An 18,408-nucleotide genomic window follows, 5' to 3' on the forward strand; every position below is an offset into this window, starting at 1 on the left:
GACAAGAAGTACAGTTGTAGACGTCACAACAAACCTAGATCTGCAGCCATGGGTAAACCAGATCTCCTCTCCTCCACAAGGCTGGTGCAGCTGTGTAACTGTTTCATAGCTGACTGGCTGCAGCCAAACAGACAGACACTGAAAGGCTGATTCTTCTCTTCCCATGTTAACACAGAATTAGAAGGGAAGTTGGATGTCAGGATCTCCCTGGCTGGATTTTAAACATGGATAACAGTTTGACATTTTTGTTGGTATTCTGTTTGTGGGCATCCGTGGCCTACTGGTTAAGGAGTTGGACCAGTCACCGGAGGACGGCCGGTCCAAATCCTGACTGGTCCAAAGATGTGGACGGGGGGAGTAGCAGTCTCTCTCCTATACCATGCCTTTCGTGCCTTCTCCGAGGCACCTGAAACCTCCCCTGGTGCTGCACTGTGGCTGCCCACTGCTCCGCTTGTGCATGTTTTCCGTTTCATTTCCTTGAGTTTTGTTCACCTCACTTTACCGCTGAAATGCCTGTTATTGTGGAACTCTCTGAATACATTTGTAGAAAATAATATATATCTTAAGGATAAAATTGAAGGAAAAATATGCATGTGTAAAAAATTCCTTCAGCTATATATATATCATATTTATATAAATGTTATATATCGATGTAAGACCCATGTTAGTGTGACATTATCACACTCCTTGTGTCTCACCAAGTATCAAGGGCTCCTAGTACCCATACTAGGCCCCTCCTATTCTAGGCCCCTCCAAGTATGAGCCTAGTTTATAAACAAGGCCCCTCCTAGTATGAGCTTGATATATAAACTAGGCTCCTCCTAGTATGAGCTTGATATATAAACTAGGATCCTCCTAGTGTCCATATACTATCTCTGGATTCCAACTTGACTCTTCAGACCCACGATAAGGGGCTCCGAGGGAAATCGCCTGGGACGACCAGGGATCTAGATACATAACAAAGTCTCCTAATTACACCCTTAAAAACATGTCTAAAACTCTTTGTGATGCTAACTCCTTGATCGGTGAGTAGTTTTACACACACAAGGACTTCTATTAGTACTAATAGGCCTACTGCAACTATTGTTTGAAATGGAATGGCTTGTTTCTGTTCCAGGGGGTGCATGTAAAGAAAAGTCCTGTACTAAAGTCCTGCACTGGTTTGTGTTGTGTATTCCCAGACTGTAGCTCCTGCTCCCAGATAGACATGGGCTCTGTGACATGGATCCTCTCCTGTGATATCGCCCTGACCCTCCTCGTCTGTTTCTCCCTGCTCTGTTTGGTCCTCTACCAGAGGAAAAGAGGCAACCGTGATTCCAATAATGGTAAAGGACAAGGACATGTGACTGCAGCGGAGCGAGGTGGAGGTGTAGCTCTTAACTTCGTAACTTATCCCTTTGTCTCGTTGAACTTCACCACAGGTAGACCGAAGCAAGCACCGTCATTGGCAAAGAGAAAGATGGCAGAGATCCCTGAGTCTCCTTACCAGGTGAACAACAGAAGCACATGTTATGTTATGCTTCTATTATGCATTCATTCACTACAAATGATTTGATATATTTAGTCAGATAGTAATAAATAATCCTATTTTTCTGTTGCTCATTTCTTTAGGAATTGCATGGAGTACAAGGCGATGTGTACAGCAATCTGGAAGAATTAAGAAAATAAAACAAATTCCAGCATAATCTCACTTCAATGAAAGATTCACACTTTATACGGCTTTCTGATTGGTCATACATTGTATACATTGTGTTTTGTTTTTATATTCCTTCCTGGTATTGTATCATTTAGCATTGTTTTTTGTAATTTCTTTTTATTTCATAATTCATGAGGCTAATGATTTTTTTCTACCCGAGAAAAATACATTTTAAACCTTTTTTTCTTTCTTTGTCCTTTTGAGACATATCTGCAGTAGAACATGAACAGATGGATTTCAGATTTTGAACCATCAAAACCTATAAAACCCGACCAGTGAATCACATTATTGCTAATACAAATGTCCTGTTACAATAACTTCTGCAAAAAGACCTTTCTACGTTTTTGTATTCATGCTATACACTCAGAAAATAAAATAGTTTTTTTAGTAAGCAAAGCGATTTCTTAATTTTTTGTGAAATTGTGTCTGATGACTTTGAGGCTCATAATAACCTCAACTGAGACAAACTATTTTGGATTTAGTTTCCTATGAGTCAACAGCTGGAAGTCCCTTAAACACCTTCAAAATAGCAGCGTGATCACACTGCACCAAATCCACTCACTCAACACAAGTGAGTTATAATAATCACTTCGTATCAAATGTAATTATTCGAAAGTAAGTCAAAATATTCAAGTTTTAATCGATTGGCCACAGAGGGAGATTCAAAGCGCTCTGGAAGGTCGGGTGTGCAGCCGGCAGCAACACGCCAGCAGTACGGGGACATAGGGGGAAAACCCACAGACTGCACTGAATCATCACGACCATACACTGACTAGTCCTTTATCTAGTGCTAGCTTACTAGCCTGGAAGCACCTTTAGTTGGTGTTGTGTTAGGCAGGCCCTCCACCTGAGACAGACCTCCATATACAGACCACCTGAGACAGACCTTCACCCTAAAGACCTCCACCTTACAGACCTCCACCTCATAGACCTCCACCCTGCAGACTCCCTGAGACAGACCTCCACCCTATAGACCACCTGAGACAGACCTCCATATACAGACCACCTGAGACAGACCTTCACCCTAAAGACCTCCACCTTACCGACCTCCACCTTATAGACCTCCACCCTGCAGACCCCCTGAGACAGACCTCCACCCTATAGACCACCTGAGACAGACCTCCACCCTACAGACCACCTGAGACAGACCTTCACCCTAAAGACCTCCACCTTACAGACCTCCACCCTATAGACCTCCACCCTGCAGACCCCCTGAGACAGACCTCCACCCTGCAGACCACCTGAGACAGACCTCCATATACAGACCACCTGAGACAGACCTTCACCCTAAAGACCTCCACCTTACAGACCTCCACCCTATAGACCTCCACCCTGCAGACCCCCTGAGACAGACCTCCACCCTATAGACCTCCACCCTGCAGACCACCTGAGACAGACCTCCACCCTACAGACCTCCACCCTGCAGACCACCTGAGCAGACCACCTTTGCTTCAAACCATGCGTTAAATCAGGGGTGCCTTCGATGAATTGTTCTTAATAACAAGTGCTTCACAAATAAACAGCTGAACAGCAGTATGCCTACATTAGACCAAACCTCAAGCAGGTTTATTTTGAGAGCTATAGTTTATGGTTACCAGCTTCCTGTTGGAGATGCGGTCGGTTGACATCTTGACAGTTCTGTGTGTGTGTGCTGTAGGTTGAAGAAACATGACATTGTTTTGTCTGGGGAGCAGATAGTGGTCCAATGGGGCCTCTTCCCTGGATCCTGGTGCGGTAACCAAAGTGCATCCCAAAGTAAACAGTGAAACACAATATAACTAAACAAATGATGATTTTGACTTATGAACAATGAGGAAGGGCAGCTCATAAGTATGTATATTAAAGCCACCACTGTTATTCTGTTGTATCACTTTTGCCTTCTAGAATCTCACTTTAATAGGTATGTTGCAGCAGATTCTGCATGAGCTGACTTCTGTGAAGGATATGAACTGGTGCATTGATGTGCATATGCAATAATTGAAACTATGAAGAGGTCAAAAGCGGAAGCTTGAATTGTCTCGGCGCTCTCCCCTTGTTTTCGCGAGATGGTGATGATATCTAGATGTTATAAAAATAAATCGGCCTGCAGATGGAGAAGTCCTCCCTGCGATAGACCTGTTGGTGGCAGCAGGGGGGCCGCCGTCCACACATGAAGAAGAGCGGCACAGCGCCCTCCTCAGGAAGTGGTCTTTGCACTAAGCTCTTGATCCTAAGCATCGCCATATTGACATCCCCACAACGTTGAGAGGTAAAACACATCTCCTAATTCGACCGATGATCTCCGTGTATGTGATTCACCGTGGATGTGTGTGCCTGGCCGTGGTTTAGCGGCGGGGTGGGACTGCGTCGGGCTCTGCGGCGCGGCGGCTCTGCGGCGGCGGAGCTCCAGTATTTATAGGAGCTGAAGGCGTTGTCAGCGAGCTAACCAGCTAGTCACTCTTAGCCTGCTAGCTTAGCGGTTTTTCTGCATTGTGTCATAAATTCTTCAAAGTAAAAAGTTCCCACGACGTGTGGCTCTCCAGACGACGCTATTTTAAGACATTGGTCGGTCTTCCTATCCGCCACACTTCCTCGATGTGTCAACAATTAAGCTCATAATCTCCTGTCGCTTTCAACCGGCTTTTGCCCAGCTAGCGCGCTAGGCTAATTCATTAGCTCCCAGCTACTAGCTATCGTTAGCGCCCAGCTACTAGCCCTCGTTAGCGCCCAGCCAGCTGTCCAGCCCGCTGGCTACCCCTGTTAGGGAGGCCTCTTTAGGGGTAGAGAAAACGGTTAGGGTAGATGGTAGGAGTTGGAGTGGGGTAAGTGTAGGAGGTAGATATTAGGGCTGAGGTAGGAACTAGAATAAGGTAAGGGTAGGACGGAGGGAGTAGGGTGAGGGTAGAAGTTAGAGAGTAGGTTTAGTTTAGGAGGGAGAGATTAGGGTAGGTATTATAGGGTTAGGGTAGGCGTTAGAGAGTAGGGCAAGGGTAGGGCTATGCTTGGAGGGGTAGAGAGTAATATAAGGGTAAGAGGTAGAGTAGGTTAAGTTTAGGAGAGAGAGAGAGTATGCTTAAGGTAGGCGTTCAAGATTATAGTTAGGATAGAGATTAGGGTAGGTGGTAGAGGGTTAAAGTAAGAGGGAGAGTAGAGTTACGGTAGAGAGTATGTTCAGTTTAGGAGGGAGAGTGGTCTTGGGTAGGAGGTAGTGAATAGGGTTAAAGTAGGAGGAAGAGGGTAGAGTTAGGATAGGAGGTAGGGAGTAGTGTTGGGGAAAGAAGGTAGGGCTAGGGTAACTAGGAGGTAGGGAGAAGGGTCAGTTCAGGAGGGAGAAAGGGTGACGGTAGGCATTTGATAGTAGGGTTAGGGTAGGAAGAGAAATGGTAGGGTTAGGGTAGGATATGATGTGGGGTTAGGGTAGGCGGTAGGGTTGGATGGAGAGAGTACGGTAGGATATGAGGTAGGGGTTAGATATGAGGGAGGGTTAGGGTGGTAGGTGTTAGGGGCGTAGAGGAAGCCTCTGTTGAATCTGTTGGTGAGGACTTGGGCAGCATAGGCAGTTATTTATACAGTTATAAACTGATAAATCATCTAGTTTATTAAAGTGATCAATGTGTTTGCGTTAGTATCAATAACCTTCTCATTAAGGCTAGGTTGTCTTATAACGACCTGGTATGCCTAATTGACCTGGACGCCCTGTGTTTCTGTTCCAGGAGACAGAGCTTTGTGGTGGACCCCAGTGATGACTGTATTGACTCCTGTACCCCCTGATTAGACTGCTTGGATGAACCTTTTAACTCTCAGGTCGGGCCTTTTTTCAATACGATACTAAAATGAATTACACACTTGCTCGTTATAAGGATTAATTTATCAATCCCTTGAATCATTACACTATTTGCAACTGGCTATCTACATTAATTTGTTTTAGATATGAGGCGTACGGTTTTCTAGTTCACACTACCTGAATAACACAATAAAACAATTCAGACCCTAACGCCTTTTATATCGATACGTCCATTTAGATTTCTCACGATTAAAGAATCGCAGCCCCTGTTGACCCTTCCCTCATCCTGGAGGTCCACTCCAAGGTACGGACCACCTCGTATCTCCTTCCAAACGCCCCCGCCCGGCGCTCTGAGGGCTGGGGACGTAGTGTGGGCATGTTTCTGGACTGACCTGGTTGACGTCTTGTGTTCCTAGGAGCTTTAGTGAAGATCCTTCTAGAATATGTCTGGGCCTGTTCCTAGCCGCTCCCGAGTTTACCCGGACGTAAACACACAGAGACCCCGGGAATACTGGGATTATGAGTCCCACGTGGTGGAATGGGGGTAAGGTGGCTCTCCTGGTGGCGTTGGTGGTTCTCTATCGGTCCGTTGTGCTGGTTTAACAACAAGTCCCGAATTCTTCGTCTTTCCAGGAACCAGGACGACTACCAGCTGGTCAGAAAACTGGGCCGAGGGAAATATAGTGAAGTGTTTGAGGCCATTAACATCACGAACAACGAGAAAGTAGTGGTGAAGATTCTAAAGGTAGGGAGACGGACGGACGGACACCTCACCGTTTGGCCATCCTCATAAACAAGGTTATCGTTCAGCACTTTCTAATATTGAAGTTAAAATACTGTGTCTCACACCCGTGTCTCCCTAGCCGGTTAAGAAAAAGAAAATCAAGAGAGAAATCAAGATCCTGGAGAACTTAAGGGGTGGTCCCAACATCATCTCACTGTTAGATATCATTAAGGATCCCGTGGTAAGGACCTTTACCGACGCATGGTGAAGTTATCAGGTCATAATGTATGTGTATTTCATCTGTATGTCTTTTCCTCCCTAGTCCCGAACTCCTGCTTTGGTTTTTGAACATGTCAACAACACAGACTTTAAGGTATGAATGAAAGCAGTCTTTGTATATTGGTAAACTTATGTCAAATAAGCATTTTTAAAAGGAAAATTATTGTTGAATTATTTAACAATTAAAACTTGCATCGTGTGGCGGTTTATTTTCCAGCAATTGTATCAAACCCTTTCCGACTTTGACATACGGTTCTACATGTACGAAATCCTGAAGGTAAGCGACCACACTTGGTCATGGTGCTGGTGTCCACTCTGGATGAAGTTCCAAGCCATGGTTAAAGAGTTGTGGCGCCGTTCCCTCATGTCGCTGTTCTCTGACCCCCAGGCCCTGGATTACTGCCACAGTATGGGCATCATGCACAGAGATGTGAAGCCACACAATGTTATGATCGACCACGAACACAGAAAGGTAGGCCTGGGCTCCTCCTTACCCGTCTTTTGTCCGTTTAGTCACCTGTGATTAAAACGGGAAGGTTGACTCGGTGACTAAACGCACTAATCTGACCTCCCAGCTGCGCCTCATCGACTGGGGCCTGGCCGAGTTCTACCACCCCAACCAGGAGTACAACGTCAGGGTGGCGTCCCGGTACTTCAAGGGACCCGAGCTGCTCGTAGATTACCAGGTGAGGCTCCAGGCCGACCGCACGCCCGATCACAAACCCTAGGCCTACCTGGAGAGTACAGGGTGAAACTATGACCGGTCTAGTCAAACATGGGGCTGGAGGTGAACATGCATCACACAGAGACATGTGTGTTTAGGGCGACGTTAGGGCTGCACCCGGAAGATTTCTGCAGGCCATCCAGTCCGACTGGTTTTTATTGGTGCTCTAACGGGCAGCGGGAACCAATCGGTGTTAGGCCTACACTGTAGGCCTAACACATGTGACTAGTGTGTTTATGAAGCATAAATCATGTGGCTAGTGTGTTTATGAAGCATAAATCATTTGGCTAGTGTGTTTATGAAGCATAAATCATGTGGCTGGTGTGTTTATGAAGCCCAACATGTGGCTGGTGTGTTTATGAAGCCCAACACATGTGGCTGGTGTGTTTATGAAGCCTGTGGCTGGTGTGTTTATGAAGCATAAATCATTTGGCTAGTGTGTTTATGAAGCATAAATCATGTGGCTGGTGTGTTAATGAAGCCCAACACATGTGGCTGGTGTGTTTATGAAGCCCAACATGTGGCTGGTGTGTTAATGAAGCCCAACACATGTGGCTGGTGTGTTTATGAAGCCCAACACATGTGGCTGGTGTGTTTATGAAGCCTGTGGCTGGTGTGTTAATGAAGCCCAACACATGTGGCTGGTGTGTTTATGAAGCCCAACACATGTGGCTGGTGTGTTTATGAAGCCCAACACATGTGGCTGGTGTGTTTATTAAGCCCAACACATGTGGCTGGTGTGTTGATGAAGACTAATACATTTGGCTAGTGTGTTAATGAATCCTAACACACATGTGGATAGTGTGGTTATGAAGCCCAACATGTGGATAGTGTGTTGATGAAGCCTGGTTGGCGGGTCGCTCGTGTTTTGTCTCGATCTGGTCATGAAGGGTCGCATCACTCCTATTTTAAGAGGGACCGTGCCCTGCTAGGATGACACGGGGTTGCAGTGGGGGCTGGCTGATACTCAGTCAGGGCCAAAACAAGCCTGCAGAGCCACTGAGAGGCATGCTTTGGCCATTAGGTCTCGTGCCTTGGGAAGCCATCTTGGTTTCTATTAAGGGGCAGCCAAGAAAAGATTGGTGACCAGATAGTCGCAGGGGGAAATCCCATCCCAGGGTACGACTGACTGCTCACTATTAAAAACCCTTTTTAGATTCCAGCACTGTCAAATGAAAGGTAATTAATTGGGGATGCATGAGTCCTAATCGTGGGTTCTGATTTGCAGATGTACGACTACAGCCTGGACATGTGGAGTTTGGGCTGCATGCTGGCCAGTATGATCTTCAGGAAGGAACCCTTCTTCCACGGGCACGACAACTACGACCAGGTAACGCCGACAAGAGCCTCAGGCTAATGAATACGTCCGCCAGTGTTCTGGAGACATGGGGCCTTTTTGTGTGTTGAAGGGAAAGATGCCTGACTAGATCTACTCATTATGGGCTTGTGTCTTGAGGAGCAAAGGTCACGGTTTCGGGTGATCCGTTCTGTTTGAACCACTAGAGGCGAGATACGACGGCACATCCGTTTATTCAGCATCTTTAATGAGGCATTTTGGAAGTGTGGACACTTCCAGAATGCATTGGGCCTGGAATCCATCGACTCGCGCCGCGTGGGTTCGGCCTTGTGTGTCACTGCGTACCGCTGTCCTGATGAGCCATGTGACCCCCCCCCGGTAGCCCTACTCTGAAGGAATATACGTTTCCAGGACACGTGTCTGGGAATTAATTGTAATCAAAGGACATCTGGAAAGTGGACAACCAGTTTGAGCAGGATTGGGTCCTCAATGCAAGTGTCCACTGCCTAGCTTCTTTATGCAGCAACAATGGATCACATTTAATATAGCATGTATGGAGCACCATATGTCCATAGCACTGTCCCATACCGTGTATGTATGGAGCACCATATGTCTATAGCACTGTCCCATACCGTGTATGTATGGAGCACCATATGTCCATAGCACTGTCCCATACCGTGTATGTATGGAGCACCATATGTCTATAGCACTGTCCCATACCGTGTATGTATGGAGCACCATATGTCCATAGCACTGTCCCATACCGTGTATGTATGGAGCATAGGGCTTTGACTCCGAACTTCGTTATTCAAATATAATTCAAATATCAAAAAATAAATCAAAATTCGAACTAATATAAGGCAGCCCTTAATATTGGAACCTGTTATGGGCAGGCCAAGAGGGAGAGACGTCGGAGAACCCGACGCAGTCTATTCATAAAATTGTAATGACCACGGAAGAGGCAGTGAATGAAGTATTGATTAGACAGCGATTTATTAGGAACCTAATAAACCGTTGGAGCACGCAAGACCGGTAACCATAGCAACACCGGTTAAACAAACCTCACGAAGCCCAATCCAGGTCTTACTGAAGGCATTTAATGGTCAAAATATTATTAATAAATATTTGAATATTAATAAACAAACAAACTTCAAATATGATTTTTGGGCAAAAGTCAAAGCCCTAATGGAGCACCATATGTCTATAGCACTGTCTCCATACCGTGTATGTATGGAGCACTGTGCGTCAATAGTGCTGTCTCCATCACGTAAACATGTAATCCTGGAAGAGTTAGTTAGTGTTTTGGCCCCCAGTGTGTATCATCATGCACCAACAAGCAAATCTGGACAACAAGATAGTCGGCTCCATTGAAAAGCTGTTCAAAAGGAATACATCCGTTTGAAAAAAGATTTGTGTTTTGCAGGGGGCACTCGTGTATGCATCCGCGTACGTGTAAAAAAAAAAAAAGACAAATTATTACCTACAAAATGAATTGTACTTTTATGTTTTAATCGACTTTCTGACCTGTGGATTGGTTAATGGTGAGTTGTTGAACCCTGGTCAGAAGGTTTCTGACCAGACACTGGTGCAGTAGGCTGGTTGAGTGTGCTCAGAAGTGCCACAAAGATCGGGACAGTACATGTACGACCTGGCGGTTTTCTGCACATTTAGAATTACTACACTGTGTTGTACGGCCAGATTAACTATTGTAACGCTGAGCGTCCGGAAAGCCCTAGCGCTATCTTTCAGCCCAATGACTCGCGCTATAATTTTCCCATCGCGAGCGTATAATATCAACAGTGTATTTTTCTGATGATTTCCGTTTTGTTTATCTCTTTGTTGGAAGACTAATCAGTGTTTAAATAAGCCGTGTTCAAATAAATGTAATCTCATTTCTTATTATTCAAGCAGTGGAACGCGGTTCGTAACGCATCTGATTTAACGTTTCATTGATTTCCACGGGACATATACGCTCTCATTTATTTAGCTTTTTTTGAAGAAATACCAAAAAAAAAGTCCTGGTTGTAGAACAAATGTATATAATGGATTATATCCTATTAAGCAGTACCATCCCCTCTATGTTGGCTCCAATAATGCAAAGTGGATGTGCACTAGTTAGAACTGTGACATGCTCCTCAACATCACGTCTTCTCCTCTTCCTCCTCCCGGGCAGCTCGTGAGGATCGCTAAAGTCTTGGGCACAGAGGACCTGTACGACTACATCGACAAGTACAACATAGAGCTGGACCCACGCTTCAACGACATTCTGGGAAGGTAGGCCCCCCCCCCCCCCCAATCTCCCATCTCCCCCCAAAGTGGGGGAAATTGCTGCTCAAACATAGATGTGGGGTGTTACTTTCACATTCATATTACGGACTTTCAGGGCGTTTAGAAGACGCTTTTTATCCAAAGCAACTTACAATAAATCCAGTCAGAAGAAAGAGAGACGACCCTATACTGCTGACGGAACAGTAAGGATGTTCATAGAACCAAGTGCCAAACACTAACCATCACTAGGTTAACCCATTCCCCGTGCACAACAGAGATAGCTAGGATAATATGCTACACAATGCTAAGTACCGTACATCACAACAGATAAAACGTCAGATATTTAAACTACAGCCTCGACCGCTCAATTGACCCTTTTAGGGCGTTTAGCGGACGCCTTTATCCAAAGCGACGTACAATAAGTACATTAGTCAGAAGAAACAGAAACGACAATATATCGCTATGGGTACCGCAAGAATGATCATGGAACAAAGTGCCAGGACGCACAACATATAATGAGTGCGTTCATTAGGGGCCAGTGCCCCACCCCCTCGGGCTGCTCTCCTAACCCCCCCCCCCCCTCCGTTCTGCAGACACTCCCGTAAGCGGTGGGAGCGGTTCGTCCACAGTGAGAACCAGCACCTGGTCAGCACCGAGGCGCTGGACTTCCTGGACAAGCTGCTGCGCTACGACCACCAGGCCAGGCTGACGGCCCGCGAGGCCATGGACCACCCCTACTTCTGTACGCACCGCCGGCCTCCCGCTGCCCGTCTGTCTGCCCACTGCCCGTCTGTCACCCCTCCCTCACCCCCTCCCTGTGGCTGTGGTCTAACCGTGCCCCCCCTTCCTCTCCTCAGACCCCATCGTCAAAGACCAGGGGAGAGGAGCCACTCCAGGAGGCATGGCCGCCGGGGCCACGCCCGTCAGCTCATCCAGTATGATGGCAGGTAAGGCTAGCTCCAGTCCCGCTGCCCCCCCGCCTCCAGCAGACACACGGGGCGGGAAGTAACGCCCTCTCTCTCTCCCTCTCGCTCGCTCTCTCTCGCCCTCTCTCTCTCTCTCTCCCCCTCTCTCTCTCGCCCCCCCTCTCTCGCCCCCTCTCTCTCGCCCCCTCTCTCTCGCCCCCTCTCTCTCGCCCCCTCTCTCTCGCCCCCTCTCTCTCGCCCCCTCTCTCTCGCCCCCTCTCTCTCGCCCCCTCTCTCTCGCCCCCTCTCTCTCGCCCCCTCTCTCTCGCCCCCTCTCGCTCGCCCCCTCTCGCTCGCCCCCTCTCGCTCGCCCCCTCTCGCTCGCCCCCTCTCGCTCGCTCTCTCTCGCTCTCTCTCGCTCTCTCTCGCCCTCTCTCTCTCTCTCTCTCTCTCTCTCTCTCTCTCTCTCTCTCTCTCTCTCTCTCTCTCTCTCTCTCTCTCTCTCTCTCTCTCTCTCTCTCTCTCTCTCTCTCTCGCCCCCCCCCCCCCCCCTCCCTCTCTCTCTCGTCCCTCCCTCCCCCTCTCTCTCTCGCCCTCCCCCTCTCTCTGCAGGCATGACCTCCATGTCCTCCACGCAGCCCTTGGCCAACATGGCGGGCTCGCCCGTCATCTCCGCCCCCAACGCCCTGGCCGCGCAGGTCTCCGCGGTGACCGGGCCGCAGCCCTGAGCCACCCGGTGCCCCCCAGCCGTGTGCCCCCTCCCCTTTTTATCATTTTGAAAATAACAAAGAGGAAAAATTCAAATGCTTTTCACGTTCAGTTTTTTTTTCCCTTTTTTTTTTTTGACATCTGAACCTAACAAGTGTTTCGTTCCATCGTCAGGATTATTAGCATTAATTTGGGTGTTATTTCACAATGCCAGTGTCTAGAAATTCTATTACGATGTAGACATGAAGAGAATGGATAATAAAATTTATTTTGTATGTTCCAAATATAAAGTGTTGCTTGAAACTGTTTGTCGGGGGATCGTGCTGTGGTAATACACTGTGAAACCTTTACACAACGTCACTCTGCCCCCCCCCCCCCCCCACGGGGGGGTCCCCGGCCCGCCCACGCGGCGCGGGGGGGGTCCACGCGGCCCTCCGTCACCCGGCGCCGCTCAGATGCTATCCTTCGTTAATTGGACTTTTGTAGATATTCTACAGTTACTGTCAGGTTGCATGCGCCCAGTGCACAGCTACACGGGGACAATAGATTGCCAAGTTTATGTTACCTTCAGCTCTGTATGTGTCCATGTTTGTTTTCTATGAAGTCTAACACATGATTTTGATTACATAGCATTTTTTGTAACTTTGTTTTATGTTGGGAGGAGTTTCGTCACTTGCAAAAAAAACAACTACAACTTCAGAAATAAACAGTTTGAACAGGTGTATGCGGGCACCACATGTGATTATATGACTGTCCGTGATTATTAGGGTGTGTGAGACGTTGTATGCGGACACATGTGATGTTAAATGTCGGTGATTATGGGCTTGTGTGATCAGATTCATGAGGACCAGTGATGACATGACGGTGGTGTGAACCGGTGGGCTCCCGGGGCTGTGATACTGAGGTGGGATTATCATGTGATTCCAACCTGGAGTAAGTACACCTTAGGTTGTTTTGGTGAAGTCTTGCACTCGGCTGGGGCGGCCCTCTTTGATATGGAGAACATTTGTTGCTGATAAAGGACTGATGTAAAAGTTAATCATGGCCAACTGTATCAGGGAACTATTCAAAACGCATTCATGTATTTTTGCAGATTCCATTTCACTGGCAGTTAAGTTAGTGACTTTGCATTCAAGGCCATTCCCATAGTTTATTTTATCCCGCATTGATATTTAGTAGCACTCATATTTTATAACTCAAATTTAATCAAACAATTGTCTGCTAGAATCTTATGAAAATGAAAAAGCACATTGCAGTCCAACGTTGAAATTAGATTTTGGTAGCAACGTTTTATTTTATTTTAATGGGACACCTGCTCTACTTACTCTATGTCGGTATTTTATATGAAGAATAGACAACATTACGTTCATTGAGCGGGAGGGTCCTTAATTGTAGCATTTACCACAGCGTCATTTGCGGCCCATCACTTTCAAGGAGCTGTGTACACCAGATAACAATCCCCAGAGCGAAGATAATAACATGAAAGGTAGAATAACAAAGAACATGAGAATATATTTGGAGGTCATTTTACAAAAAATTAACAAAGCAATATTCCCAATAATTTAACGTTAACGGACATTCCACTTCGGAAAGACCCGCACACTGTTTCGCCAATACCGAGGATCCTGCCCCGTAGGCCTGCAGAGGAGACGCGTGGGAACTAGGAGGTTGTTTTCAGCGCCGGATGTTGTTCCTCAGCCGGATGAGTGTTAGGACTGACGTTGACTTGAGAAGCGCACTGGGATAAGTCTGAGCAGCGCTGAGTTTGAGGTAAAACCATTTTTTAACCTATAAAAGAGCGCATTTCACTACCGGAACCAGAAGGTGCTTGACTCAGAATGGGGAAACTATTGACCTTTTCTCTGCTGGTCGCTGCGCTGGCGGTTTTGCTCGGAGAGAGAATCATAAACTTAAGGTGAGTTATCAGAGAGTTTGGAAAGACTGCATATCTGCTCTGAGCATAACCTTGCAGTGTTATCAGTCTCTGGACCCTGGTGCTGTGTCCTAAAGTAGATTATTATCGTCCTTTCCTCGGCAGGAGGATCGCTCTGGCGTCCAGAGAGCTGGTCCAGAACCACCTTCCCAACTGTGTCCCCATCAAAGGTCTTGGTAAGGGTTAACTAATCCAGGGCTGTACTAACGGGACGTACCTGGGGGTTAAAAGACATTATGTAATTTAGTTAATGTTTGTATTTTCAGTGTATGGATCGGAGGACATCACCATACTCCCGAATGGACGAGCCCTCATCAGCACTGTGAGCGACGCTTCACTTCGGAGAAGATCCCAATTTATTTAATATTTAATTTTAATCAAAAAATGTATCTATGTATTCTTTTTCCAGGGGCTTAAGGATCCCATGTTACCGTCATTCTCTGACGGTCCGGGGAAAATATTTTCCATCGACCTGGAAGACCCAAGAATCAAACCTGTGGAACTGCGCATTGCCAGGAACTTCGACGTGGACTCGTTTAACCCTCATGGCATCAGCACATTCATCGACCAGTCCGGTACTATCAAAGTCCGCTTTATCGATCCCAACTAATGTTTAATCTTTGGACACGGACCAACCCGACAGTCCCTAGTCTAGTGCGACTGTGTTTGATTGGGAATGCAGTTGGGCGGGTCACTGTGCCTTAGGGGACGCAGGCTGCAACACAGACCCGCTGCACGACACAGACACCAGCTGTACTGACTGGTTTATGGGATGTCTTCAGTGAACCCAAACACACTACAGTGTGGCAATGCATGATGGATTGTGATTTTATATTTGATGGCCTGGTGTCTTTCTTATTCATTGAACTGTAAATGTAGGTTTGATGTTGTGTGTATGGTCCTTGATTAAAACTTGGTCATAACTTTCAGACGACACCATATACCTCTTCGTTGTCAATCACCCGGAGGGGAGGAGCCAAGTGGAGATCTTCAAGTTCATAGAGGAGGACAACACTCTGGAGCACGTGAAGACCATCACACACGAGCTGCTGTACAGGTACAGTACCGCGCCAGGACGGACGCTCCCCTCTCACCTAACGGTGAGAGACGGCCTGGCCGGTGGTCCCCCACCCCCCCTGACTGGGTCCCCTCTCCCAACCCCCTGACTGGGTCCCCTCTCCCACCCCCCTGACTGGGTCTCCTCTGCTCTCCCTGACTGGGTCCCCTCTCCCACCCCCCTGACTGGGTCTCCTCTGCTCTCCCTGACTGGGTCCCCTCTCCCACCCCCCTGACTGGGTCCCCTCTCCCACCCCCCTGACTGGGTCTCCTCTGCTCTCCCTGACTGGGTCTCCTCTGGTCTCCCTGACTGTGTCTCCTCTGCTCTCCCTGACTGTGTCTCCTCTGGTCTCCCTGACTGTGTCTCCTCTGGTCTCCCTGACTGTCTCCTCTGGTCTCCCTGACTGTGTCTCCTCTGCTCTCCCTGACTGTGTCTCCTCTGCTCTCCCTGACTGTCTCCTCTGCTCTCCCTGACTGTGTCTCCCCCCCCCCTCCCCCCCCCTGCAGTGTGAACGACATCGTGGCGGTCGGGGTGGAGAGCTTCTACGCGACCAACGACCACTACTTCCTGCAGGAGCCGCTGCGCAGCCTGGAGCCCCTGCTGGGCCTGGCCTGGTGCTCGCTGGTGTTCCACGGCCCGGGGGACGTCAGGGTGGTCTCTGAGGGCTACGGCTCGGCCAACGGCATCAACGCCTCCCCAGACCAGAGGTGGGCCTGCTCTTACGGTTCTTCGTTTTTCTCAGGTGGTTCTGGGGCGTTCTCCTCGTGGTGACCCCCCGTGTTCGTTCGGTTTCAGACACGTTTACGCGATGGACATCGTGGGTCACAGCGTCCGCGTTCTGGAGAGGCAGGAGGACAACTCCCTGATCTCCATGAAGGTAGTTAGCCGCCTAACCAGGGGCGTAGGTGGGTTACACTGACCGCCACTGGGGTCACGAGTAACTGAACTACGGTAAAGTAATCTCACCTTCATCTTTACATTCACGCTTTTATCCAAAGCATTTGTCAGAAGAAAGAGAAACAACAATACATCTGTCGGTACAGCGAGGATGTTCATAGAACCAAGTGCTAACAAACGCTAGGTTAACCCATTCCCCGTATACGGCAAAGATAGCTAAGATGCTACACAATGCTTAGTACCACTTTTAAGTTAAGATCAGTTTAAAGTTTTCATTTGGATAGATATTTCAGTCAAATACTTCATCAGGTGCAACAGAACTACTAACCTCTGTCTGCGCGAGCGGCGGCGTTCTGCAGTGCGTCGGCTCAGTGGAGGGCTCTGTTGTGTCCCCAGTCGGTGGACGTGGGCTCCCTGTGTGACAACATCGAGGTGGAGCCGAGGACCGGGGACCTGTGGCTGGGCTGCCACCCCAACGGCTGGAAGCTCTTCAACCACGACCCCCAGGACCCCGCCGGGTCAGAGGTGAGACGCTGGACGCCCGGTGGCCGCTCAGGGTAGTGCAGGGGTTGAGTTGTGACACTCACCTGGTGGCCGCTCAGGGTACTGCAGGGGTTGAGTTGTGACACTATCACCTGGTGGCCGCTCAGGGTACTGCAGGGGTTGAGTTGTGACACTAACACCTGGTGGCCGCTCAGGGTACTGCAGGGGTTGAGTTGTGACACTAACACCTGGTGGCCGCTCAGGGTAGTGCAGGGGTTGAGTTGTGACACTATCACCTGGTGGCCGCTCAGGGTAGTGCAGGGGTTGAGTTGTGGCACTATCACCTGGTGGCCGCTCAGGGTAGTGCAGGGGTTGAGTTGTGACACTATCACCTGGTGGCCGCTCAGGGTAGTGCAGGGGTTGAGTTGTGACACTATCACCTGGTGGCCGCTCAGGGTAGTGCAGGGGTTGAGTTGTGAGACTAACACCTGGTGGCCGCTCAGGGTACTGCAGGGGTTTAGTTGTGGCACTATCATCTGGTGGCCGCTCAGGGTAGTGCAGGGGTTGAGTTGTGACACTAACACCTGGTGGCCGCTCAGGGTACTGCAGGGGTTGAGTTGTGACACTAACACCTGGTGGCCGCTCAGGGTAGTGCAGGGGTTGAGCTTTGTCATCAGCGGTCCAGACATTATTAGTACAAGGTTTTCAATCTGCGTTCTTCCAGTAGTGTTGCCGAGTTCAAGTCCCGTTGCCAGACTTTCTCGGGTCCCCTTTACCCCCCCACCTGCCCCCTACCTGCATGGATCAGACCTACACCTGATCATCTACTCATCTTTTTACTAATCAACTCGTCGACGTCTCGTTGTTCTGCCCAGGTGATCCGCATCCAGAACATCCTCTCCGAGCAGCCGCTGGTCAGCCAGGTGTACGCTGACGACGGCAGCGTTCTGATTGGCTCCTCAGTGGCCGCCCCGTACGGAGGGAAGCTGCTCATTGGCTCCGTCTTCCATAAAGCCCTGTGCTGTGATCTGAGCCAAGAGATCTGAACTGAACCCTAATGATCTGAACCGAGTCCTAATGAACAGAACCGAGTCCTAATAATCTGAACCGAGTCCTAATGATCTGAACCGAGTCCTAATGAACAGAACCGAGTCCTAATGATCTGAATCGAGTCCTAATGATCTGAACTGACTCCACGATATGAACTGAATCCAGGGGTCTGAACTGAGTCCCTGTGATCTGAACAATGCGCCATACTGGTCTGACATAAAGACTTTCACCGTGATTGGGTTTAATATGTTGAGTCGAGTTAAAGATTAAAGATTGTAAGCCTCTTTTGAAAGAGACGGCAAACCAGAATCTCTGGAAATGTGTTTCCTAACAACAGACTAAAGCTGGGCCTGGGGAGACCTGGCCTGCGTCATGTGACTGGGTCATGTGACTTAACCTCTGGAGACCTGGTTTGGGTCATGTGACTCCTTTGTTTGTCTTTTCAAAGCTGGCGCAATAAGTCTTGAACTAAATTGTGTGGATTTTTTTCCAGGAGATGTGATTTCTGTCTAAGCCATTTAATACTTTACAAGTACATCAATATAAAGGTGTTAATATGGTCAATGTTCAGTTTGATGTCTTCTTCATAACCAGGCCATACATTTCTCAATATCTATGTTTGGA

General features: G+C 48.3%; 3 protein-coding genes across 3 annotated transcripts in view; all 3 read left to right on the forward strand.

The window, feature by feature from the left end:
• Positions 1-2,092, forward strand: part of tyrobp (transmembrane immune signaling adaptor TYROBP) — a 4,713-nt gene extending 2,621 nt beyond the window's left edge. The window contains exons 5-8 of the mRNA XM_030358843.1: positions 1-1,025; positions 1,182-1,325; positions 1,422-1,489; positions 1,612-2,092. The exon at positions 1-1,025 is cut by the window's left edge and continues 792 nt beyond it. Coding sequence (XP_030214703.1) covers positions 989-1,025; positions 1,182-1,325; positions 1,422-1,489; positions 1,612-1,668 — 306 coding nt within the window. The 5' untranslated portion in view covers positions 1-988 and the 3' untranslated portion in view covers positions 1,669-2,092. The remainder of the gene's footprint in view (positions 1,026-1,181; positions 1,326-1,421; positions 1,490-1,611) is intronic.
• A 1,706-nt stretch (positions 2,093-3,798) lies between these two features.
• LOC115545522 (casein kinase II subunit alpha) lies at positions 3,799-13,109 on the forward strand. Its single transcript, XM_030358802.1, has 15 exons — positions 3,799-3,944; positions 5,389-5,479; positions 5,698-5,763; positions 5,876-6,003; positions 6,093-6,204; positions 6,323-6,424; positions 6,506-6,556; positions 6,680-6,739; positions 6,851-6,934; positions 7,038-7,148; positions 8,415-8,516; positions 10,657-10,757; positions 11,345-11,493; positions 11,609-11,698; positions 12,269-13,109. The coding sequence occupies exons 4-15, from the start codon at positions 5,903-5,905 to the stop codon at positions 12,382-12,384; spliced, it is 1,179 nt and encodes a 392-aa protein (XP_030214662.1). The 5' UTR covers positions 3,799-3,944; positions 5,389-5,479; positions 5,698-5,763; positions 5,876-5,902; the 3' UTR covers positions 12,385-13,109.
• Positions 13,110-14,064: 955 nt separating this feature from the next.
• On the forward strand, positions 14,065-18,348 carry LOC115545524 (serum paraoxonase/arylesterase 2). The gene is made up of 9 exons (XM_030358806.1): positions 14,065-14,279; positions 14,403-14,473; positions 14,564-14,619; positions 14,707-14,872; positions 15,228-15,354; positions 15,861-16,061; positions 16,150-16,231; positions 16,648-16,776; positions 17,610-18,348. Exons 1-9 carry the CDS (start codon positions 14,203-14,205, stop codon positions 17,778-17,780), a joined length of 1,080 nt encoding a protein of 359 aa, XP_030214666.1. The 5' UTR covers positions 14,065-14,202; the 3' UTR covers positions 17,781-18,348.
• The last annotated feature ends 60 nt before the right edge of the window (positions 18,349-18,408 follow it).

This window comes from Gadus morhua, chromosome 6 (genome assembly GCF_902167405.1).
Source record: "Gadus morhua chromosome 6, gadMor3.0, whole genome shotgun sequence".
Classification (NCBI taxonomy): Eukaryota; Metazoa; Chordata; class Actinopteri; order Gadiformes; family Gadidae; genus Gadus; species Gadus morhua.